General features: G+C 37.3%; 1 protein-coding gene across 1 annotated transcript; it reads left to right on the top strand.

Moving 5' to 3' along the window:
* Positions 1 to 273: 273 nt before the first annotated feature.
* On the top strand, positions 274 to 822 carry LOC141623488 (UDP-glycosyltransferase 73B1-like). The gene has a single exon (XM_074439591.1). The coding sequence runs from the start codon at positions 274 to 276 to the stop codon at positions 820 to 822; it is 549 nt and encodes a 182-aa protein (XP_074295692.1).
* The last annotated feature ends 9,063 nt before the right edge of the window (positions 823 to 9,885 follow it).

The raw sequence follows: 9,885 nt of genomic DNA, 5'->3' as shown, positions 1-9,885 counted from the left end.
TAAAAAAAGGTACACCTAATTCACTCCCTCCCCCTCTTAGGTGTTAATCGTTCTTAATTCTTCATAAGCGCTCTTGAGGATTCCTATGGAAGAGCAAGTGTTAAAGTATGGTGTGTTGGGCCGCTTTTCCTGTATGAAGATCAAGAAAAGAATAAAACATCTCCGAAAGATGGAAAAATCTCGAAATCTTCAATTTCTAGTTGGCTAGATGAGCAACATGAGGATGTAATGTATGTCTCATTTGGGACACAATCCTACATATCGAAATCCCAAATGGACGAGATTGCGTTGGGACTAGACTCGGCTGGTCACCCGTTCATATGGGTGGTTCGCTCGAGTAGTTGGACCCCACCGGCGGAATGGGAGGAAAGGGTGAAAGGTCGAGGGTTAGTGATAAGGGAATGGGTGGATCAAAGGAGTATATTAGCCCATCCAGCAATCGGAGGGTATTTAAGTCATTGTGGTTGGAACTCGGTACTAGAGAGCTTGTCTATGGGCGTACCCATATTGACTTGGCCAATGGGCGCGGACCAATCGTTAAATACCAAATTAGTGGTGCATGTCTTGAAGGCAGGGTTAGCCATGGATTCGACACTCGACGAGGTACGAAAGGAGGGTGTGATATATGGGTGTAATGCCATTAGTAGCGGAGTGACGGAGTTAATGAGTGGAGAGAGTGGAAGACTAGCTCGAAAACGGGGTGAAGAAATAGGTTTAATGGCTAGAAATGCTGTAAAGAAAGATGATTCATCTTCTGTGAAGTTGGATAATATTATCAACTCTTTAAAGGAGTACACTGCTACAGTGCTACATGATTGTTGAAATGTTCCAGTAATACGCGGTTTCCACTTTTTTTTAAACTGGTTCTTACAATTTTAGCAAATTTAAATACAGGTTTTGTTGAAGATTATCGGAATTTAGTGGATGCTTTCTAAATTTGTCCATGTTAATTAAAGACCGTCTCTGCTTGTGATCCCGAAATTTATCACAACTACTGTGTCTCTGTGTACCAAAAAATACTCTGTACTGTCAAAATAAAAATAAAAAATACTCTAAATATAATATGAAGGGAGTCATCATCTCCGTGATCGTTTCATCGTTAACGACCACTTTTATTAGTGACCCATTTTATATAATTTATAGATTATTAGTACAGATATCGCGCAATGCATACGCGGTATATAGATTTTTTATTTTTCTTAGCGTATTATTATTTATACTTTTTAATTTTGTACCTCGTTAATATTTTATAATTTCACTCCATTGCATTTTGATACGAAACAAAAAAATTGAAATGGAAAATTCATCAAAGAGAGCATTAAAAGTCAAGTTGTTGATTTTTTTTTTACAAATTTGTTTTTTTGGTCATGATACTAATAGTATGTGTCAAGTTATCCTTCACCGTAATAATTATTGTTGGTAAAGATTCATGTAAGTATAATTCTTCTATCTTCATCATTCATCTTTTATAATTCTTCAATTTTTTTTATCACTCATCTCCGATTTATATCAAAAACAACTTTAATTGTTGGTAAAGATTCATGTAAGTATCGTACAATCTAATATCAAAATATACAGATCTGTAATTTTCACATTTTTTCTGATTTGTTCCATATTTTTCGAAAATATGGATTTTTTGGGGCTTTTTTTTCATCAAGATATTCTATCTTTATTATAAACGTACAGTGGGATTGATATGAACAAAGTGAAAGATATTATTGAGTTGAATTGTGTGTTCCAATGTCAGTGTATCTCTATCTTTATATACAATTGAAAGGAATAAAATATGGGAAAGAATCAAGCTATTTACTAAATTAGTTGAGACAATATCAGTCAAATATTGTGCTCATATCAGGCTGATCTTTTGCCTTGAATAGAGGCTTCCAACGGCTCTTTGGGTTTGTCATCAATTGGGTTGGGCTTGTGACTGGCTGGTGATAACATCCCCCCGCAAGTTGGAGTGTGGAGAGTCGAGACACCCAACTTGGAAAGGAGTTCGTCAAATGATGCGCAGCCAAGAGCTTTAGTAAGTATATCCGCAAGCTGAGCCTTTGTGTGGACGTAAGTTGGAGCAATGACACCTTTTAAAATCTCGTCCCGAATGAAGTGGCAATCAACTTCAATGTGTTTTGTTCTTTCGTGAAATACCGGATTTCGGGCGATGTGAAGGGCAGACTTGTTATCACATTGAAGTTGAATAGGTTGTTTATGCTGGATGCCGAGGCTTTGGAGTAAGCCTTTTAGCCATTTAAGCTCGCAAACCGTAAATGCCATGGCTCGGTACTCCGATTCTGCGGATGATTTAGAGACCGTTGCTTGTTTCTTGGTTTTCCAAGAGATAGGCGAGGAACCCAAGAAGACTGGGTAGGCGGAGAGTGAGCGACGACTGGTGGGGCAAGTGTCATAGTCGACATCACAATATGCATTAAGACGGAGGTCACTGTCGGAGCGGAGAAGGATGCCTTGTCCCGGAGAATTCTTGAGGTAGCGAACAACATTTTGAGCAGCTTGCCAATGTTCACTTGTAGGAGCATGCATAAATTGTGCGAGTATGTGTACAGAAGATGTCAATTCGGGGCGAGTAATTGTGAGATAGACAAGGCGGCCCACGAGTCGACGATAAGGTTGAGGATCCGCCATTGATTCGGCTTTGGAGAGGGCCAATCGATGGTTTGGCTCCATCGGGACATGTGACGGTTTTGAACCCAAAAGACCCGTTTCTTTTAATATGTCCAGAGCATATTTCCGTTGTGATATAAAAATTCCGTTCTCTTGGCGAGCAACTTCGAGACCAAGGAAATATTTAAGCACTCCCAAGTCTTTCATGTGGAAGCACTTGCTTAAGTAATCTTTAAATTGAGAAACAAAGTTCAAATTATTTCCACAAATACCAGATCATCAACGTAAATCAACACATGTACCTCGTTGTCGGGCTGGATGATGGAGAATAATGAGTGATCATACGGACATTGACGAAACCCATATTTGAGGAGAGCGGAAGCAAGTTTGGCATACCAACATCGTGGGGCTTGTCGGAGACCGTAAAGAGACTTTCGTAAGCGACACACTTTGCCATTGGTAGACGGTAAAAAACCCGGTGGAGGTTTCATGTATACCTCTTCGTGGAGGTCGCCATGGAGAAAGGCGTTATGGACATCCATTTGATGGATGACCCATCGCTTGGCAGCGGCAATAGCTAGCAAGGTCCATACTGTGACCAGTTTAATTGTAGGAGCAAAGGTTTCATTATAGTCTACTCCTTCAATTTGTCGATTTCCCATAACTACGAGTCGGGCCTTGTATCGTTCAATAGAGCCGTCTGCATTGTATTTGATTTTATAAACCCATTTTGACCCAATAGCTTTCTTATTTGGTGGTAAGGGCTCGAGGGTCCATGTCTGGTTTTTCTCAAGCGCGTCAAGCTCTTTTTTCATAGCATCTCGCCACTCGGGAACCTGTATGGCATCTTTAAAGAAACTAGGCTCGTGATGTTTAGTCACGGCCGTCAAAAAGGCTTTGTGCTTAGTAGAAAATTTGTCATAAGTGAGATAATGAGAAATCGGAAAAGGCGTACCTGAAGACGGTGGTTTAGTGAACAGTGAGTGCAACGAGGGGCGAGGTTTAGAGAGAACAAAGTCTTTTAAATGCGTATTTGGTATCTTTGTTCGATGTCCTCGTCCCAAAACCGGTGGGTCAAGAGAAGTAGCGTCGTCATTATTTGGTGTCGGCTGGTTAGATTGGTCAGACGATGGACTCGTGGTGATTGTAGGAGGGGGCGTTGTGGTGGTGTTGACGGGTTGTGGGTGAGAGACAATGAGTGTCTCGGCAATGGGAGTTAAGGCCTCATCCGAAGAGGGAGATAAATTGTTGAGATCATGGATGTTCAGATTTTTAAAAGGAAATTCGGTTTCAATGAAAATTACGTCACGAGATGCGAAATAAGACCCGGTATTTAAATCATAAAGGCGCCACGCTTTCTTACCGAAAGGATAGCCAATGAAAACACATTTTCGACTCCGAGAAGCAAATTTATCATGTGAACGATTTAAAGATTTAGCATATGCGAGACAACCAAAAGTACGGAGGTTTTCGAAAGGTGGGGGTTTATGAAAAAGTAATTCGTAAGGTGTCTTCCCTTTAAGAAGGGACGTTGGTGTACGATTTATTAAATACACGGCACTTAAGACGCACTCACCCCAAAAATATAACGGAAGGCTAGCTTGAAAAAGGAGAGCGCGTGCAACGTTTAAAATGTGACGATGTTTCCGTTCGACGCGACCGTTTTGCTGTGGTGTGTCAACGGTAGAAGTTTGAAAGAGAATGCCATTTTCATTAAAAAAAGGTATAAGAGGTTGAAATTCGGTACCGTTGTCGGTTCGTAAAATTTTAATTTTTCGTTCAAATTGGCGTTCTATCATAGCAAAAAAATTAAGTAGAGTTTGTTTAACGTCACTTTTATTACGTAAAAGATAAACCCAAGTAGAACGAGAAAAATCGTCGACTATAGTCAAAAAATAACGAGACCCACAAGAGGCATTTTCCGAATATTTGCCCCACAAATCACAGTGTATAAGTTCGAAAGGTGAGAGAGCATGACTAGTACTTGAATTAAAATGTTCGCGAGTTTGTTTCGCGCGTAAACAAATGTCACAAGACGTGCTAGAAAAATGACTAGGAGTTCGAGTTTTATTATCAATAAAGGGCAAAAAACGGGAAATACTTGATGAGGGGTGTCCCAAACGGCGATGCCAAAGTTCGACCGAGTCAACTGTCCCAGCCATATATGCGTGTACTTTATCAGCCCTTACGCCTTTCAGGTAATACAACCCCTCGTGTTGCTCACCCGCACCAATCACCGTCTTCGAGGAACGGTCCTGAATAAGACAAAGATTGTGTGAAAACTGGATAGTTAAAGTTGTATCTCGTAACAAACTGGAAACTGAGATGAGATGACAATTTAAATTGGGCGCAAATAAAACATCATGTAAAATCAGACGAGACGAGAATTTTATGTCACCGCTTTTAGTAGCAACTGTAAGGTCGCCATTAGGCAGCCCTACAGAGAGCGGTGAGATATTTTTAATATTCGTAAATTGCGAGAGACATCCCGACATATGATGGGATGCTCCCGTATCAATAATCCAAGAGAGGGTAGATGAGTTACCATTGAGACGGTCAGTTTCTTGGTCAGCCTTGCGAGCCTGCAAAAGAGTCCCTAATTCCTCCAATTGTTGAGGTGTAAGGGAATTGAGGTCTAGCTTGTCGAAGTGAGCAAGGGGTGGTTGGTTTGAAGACGTACCAGGGGTGCATCGTGAAAGATCAGTGACAGAACCGGACGCCATATGTGCCTTAGGCTGAGGTCCGAGAATGCTCTGTTTGCCCTTGTCTGCCGTAGCTTTGCCACGAGAATCCGGTACAAACACTGCATTGCTTAAATCAGTAGCATTGGGGTCGACATAGATACGGTCACGGGGACGATCTCCCCACTATTCGGAAAATTTTCCCGTGACATGATAACAAAATTTGAGACTGTGTCCGGATGTTTTGCAAGCAATACAATAATATTTGGACATGGTAGGGTGTCGACGTTCAGAACGGGTATCACGACTCCCCCCTCCCCCTGACTGACGGTTTCCCTGGTGAACACGGGCTGCAAAAGCTAGAGTGTCGGGTATGTTTTCAGACTTACTAGATGATAAATTTCTTACACCCTCATCCTGTAGTAAACGGTTGTAAATAAGATCGAGAGAAGGAAGAGGAGTAATACCAAGAATTTGTGACCGAATATTAGCAAACCTGTCATCTAGTCCCATGAGAAAATCACGGACTCGTGTCTTGTTTTGTCGAGCAGTCATCAAATTTGCCCAATCACAGGCACAGGGATTACATGAACAAGAAGGTAATGGATCTTGCTCGGCTATGGATTCCCATATAGCCGTAATACGACCATAGTAAGAGATGAGAGTCTCTGTTGGACCCTGTCGACAAGCAAATAACTCGGATTGGAGTTGATAAATCCGAGCCTCATTAATCTGGCAAAACCGATTACGAATATCCTCCCACACCAGCTTGGCTTCGGGACGAAGAGTAATCTGTCTCTGTAAGGACTTTTCGAGGGTATTAAAAATCCACATGGTAACCAAAGCGTTGGTTGACTGCCATTGTTCGAATTTGTCAGAAGTAGATGAAGGTTTGGAGACGGAACCATCAATGTACCCTAACTTGCCTTTCGCCAGTAGAGCAAGTTGAAAGGACCGACTCCATTCGTCGTAATTTTGTCCATTAAAAACAACCGGAGTAATGCTCTGACCGGTTTGTTCCATATGAACAATTGAATAAGAGGGAGGTGTGGTTTGAGTAGAGAGTGTAGTATCTGTGTTTGTCATAGTGGGAGACAGAGAGAAAGAGAGGAAGACAGATCAGACAGAAGAGAGAAAAGCGGAAGGAGACGGCAGGCTTTGTCCTGCTCTGATACCATATTATAAACGTACAGTGGGATTGATATGAACAAAGTGAAAGATATTATTGAGTTGAATTGTGTGTTCCAATGTCAGTGTATCTCTATCTTTATATACAATTGAAAGGAATAAAATATGGGAAAGAATCAAGCTATTTACTAAATTAGTTGAGACAATATCAGTCAAATATTGTGCTCATATCAGGCTGATCTTTTGCCTTGAATAGAGGCTTCCAACGGCTCTTTGGGTTTGTCATCAATTGGGTTGGGCTTGTGACTGGCTGGTGATAACAATCTTCATCATCCAACTTTTATAATTCTTCAATTTTTTTTATCACCCATCTCCGATTTATATCAAAAATAACTTTAATTGTTGGTAAAGATTCATGTTAGAATCCTACAATCTAATATCAAAATATACAGATTTGCAATTTTCACATTTTTTCTGATTTGTTCCATAAAAAAAATACGACTAATCGTACGCCAAATTTACGATTGAATAATGTCTCTGGCTCAAAAGAAGAAAATTATTTTTAATTTTATATTTATTTATTTATTAGGCTATTTAATTTATGTCTTATATAAAATTTAATTTGTACTTCGTATAATTTAGGTTATATAATGTGTATTATCATGTCTATAAAAATGGAATATGTAGATGAAAAAAATTAGAAAGCATATTAGAATAAGGAAGGAGGAGAGAGAGTAATTAATTAATAGAAATGATGGTGTGGTCCATTTATTTTTTCATTCCTAAAATTGAGCAGCCAATCAAAAGCCAAGAAAGAAGTTGACTTTTATACTATGTAGATTTTAGGATAAGTTGTTACTTAATACCTAATAAAACACATTTTTTACAAATTAGTACCTAATATAAAAAAATTAAAACTTAATACCTATAAAGTAGTTTTTTTTTTTTTACGAATCAGTACCTAAAAGCAAATCCGTCACTATTATTTGCCAAATTTCAGTTTTCCGGTAAAAAATTCTGAAATGACCAAAATACCCTTCATTTATTCTAAATTCCTACCCACTCATCAAACTTTGTTCCTCATTTACGTACTCCTTCATCCTGAATTAGCCTCATAACAATATGTCAATTCCTCATCTACAAATAGTCAACCAACAAAAGAAGCCATTAATTGTTGAAAATCAATCACCATTGTCAGGTATTCTTTAATTTATGAAACTTTCCCCAATTTTGCACCCGAATTACGAATTCCACTTACTTGAGTCTTTCTTCAAATCTGAAGAAAGACGAGTAACAAGAATTCAGATCTAAATATAAATGATGAAAGTCAGAAGTTAAATTAAAGATGAAGTAGAGAAAGAAAAGTTGGATTTAATTTTTCAGAGAGTGAGGGATTTAGAAGAGGAAGAATTTTTGTTACGGAAAAAAAAAATAACCGAAAGGGTAATTTAGGAAGAAAATTCAGAGATTTAAGTAATTTTGGAGGGAAATAAACATTCTCGCTAAATTCTGACAAATATTAGTGACGGATTTGCTTTCAGGTACTGATCCGTAAAAAAAGGTTGTTCTATAGGTATTAAGTTTTAATTTTTTTTATATTACGTACTAATTCGTAAAAAGTGTGTTTTAATAGGTATTAAGTAATAATTTCTCTCTTATTTTATTCATCCCTCTTTCCTATCACCAAACTCCGCTTAACTCACAATTCCTTATTTAATTCTTAATTATTCATTTCTCTCTCTAATCCACAAAATCCACCATCTTCCTTTATTCATTCTTTAATCATCTCCTAAAATCTTGTGCCCATATCAAAGGGGAAGAAAACCTTGAGGGAGTAGTTTATACCAATTTTATTTTGTTTTAATGAAAAAATTATAATTATGAATTTAATAAAAAGATTAGAGTTTAATTATAATAATATATTCATTGAAAATATAATAATGTAACTCTACCTTATTTAGCTAGATGTCTTTTGAAGGAAAAACTAAGAGAATTTTTATTCACTTAGCAGTAGGGGGAATTCCACCCGTTGTAGACTTGTAAGTTGTAATACAACTGTTGATTTTTGTTTTATAATAAAGTGAGCTTAAACTTGTAAGCAATTTCTAAGTTTTATAATAAAATTTTCGATTTTTGTTTCAAAAAATTATGATTTGTGAGCTTTACCATAAAATTCCAGGCTCATCTACTTATATAAATATTAAAAGGTTAAACTTTAAAAAAGCTCGAAAAAAATACACACGAGCTTAGTTAGATGTAGGTTGGTTATAATCCTATTTGTATATTTCATGTCATTCATAACCATTTTATAATTATTATGAAAAACCGCTTCCAGAAATGAATATGACTTTTGGGATCCAAAATAATTCATCTATTATTCTGGTGTCAAATAAGGTTAACTCGATCCAATATAAGGGAAATGGGATTTGAACTTATGGCTTATTATCACGAATTCACGATACCTCCATCATCTTAACCATTAGGTTAAGACTAGAGCTGGCAAGCTTGACTCAGCTCGACCCGAGGACGGCATGCAATCCCACATGACCCGATGACCTATGACCCGAACTCGACTTAATATGAACCTGATCTCATATAGACCGATTAAATTGATGACGCGACAAATTATTAAACTTAATATTGATCAAAATAAACAAATAATGAGTGAAAATTAAACACATTGGTTAAAATTTGAAGTAATGCATTACTAACCTTATACTCCGTAATAACAGACTCAAACACAATCCGACCTTATACATCACTAGGTTTGGTGCCAGGCTCCGCCCGGGGCCAATTTTTAGGAAATAAAATTACGTTAGACTTGTTAACTCATACGTTTACAATTTATAATGAAATGTAAAATTTATTAACCAAATTATGAGTCACATTTACTACTTGCGCGATTAATATTATTACTTTCACTACTCCCGTGCTCATTACCGTTTCTTTCACTACTTCACACTTAATAATGTTAATTTCACTACTCCCTTTTTTGTTACCATTACTTTCACTACTCCCGCTGCTATTATTGTTACTTTTAGACTCATATGAGTAATTACGATCATCATATCATATATTATATTAAAGCAGAAACCGTATGCCACGTGTCATCTATCTTTTCATTTCGCCACGTGTCAAATTATGGCGTCTTTAGACTATGTCAGTTATTAACTTTCATATTACCTAAAATATATTCCTATTTAAAAGGAAACAAACAATCACATGCATAGTAAAATTGTCATATATATAAAAAAAATATTTATCATTTAATATTCAACGTAAATATGGAAATACAATCAAAGTAATGATAGTGTTGAACAAGCACCAAAAATCTCGCATGATATTGTGAACAAATTATACTCCCACATGATCTTCTTTGACCATATTTAGCTTAGTTTGGGCCATTTTCCATATCTTCTAGATTTTAAATTTTCGCCTTCAGTTCATTTTAAAATTT

The sequence above is a fragment of the Silene latifolia genome, chromosome X (genome assembly GCF_048544455.1).
Source record: "Silene latifolia isolate original U9 population chromosome X, ASM4854445v1, whole genome shotgun sequence".
In the NCBI taxonomy this organism is placed as follows: Eukaryota; Viridiplantae; Streptophyta; class Magnoliopsida; order Caryophyllales; family Caryophyllaceae; genus Silene; species Silene latifolia.
Note: the sequence above shows the minus strand (reverse complement) of the source record. Positions and strands in the feature narration are given on the sequence as shown.

Bases quoted from the DNA above. Each gene is read 5' to 3' on its own strand.
- LOC141623488 (XM_074439591.1), top strand. From the start codon at position 274: ATGGACGAGATTGCGTTGGGACTAGACTCGGCTGGTCACCCGTTCATA.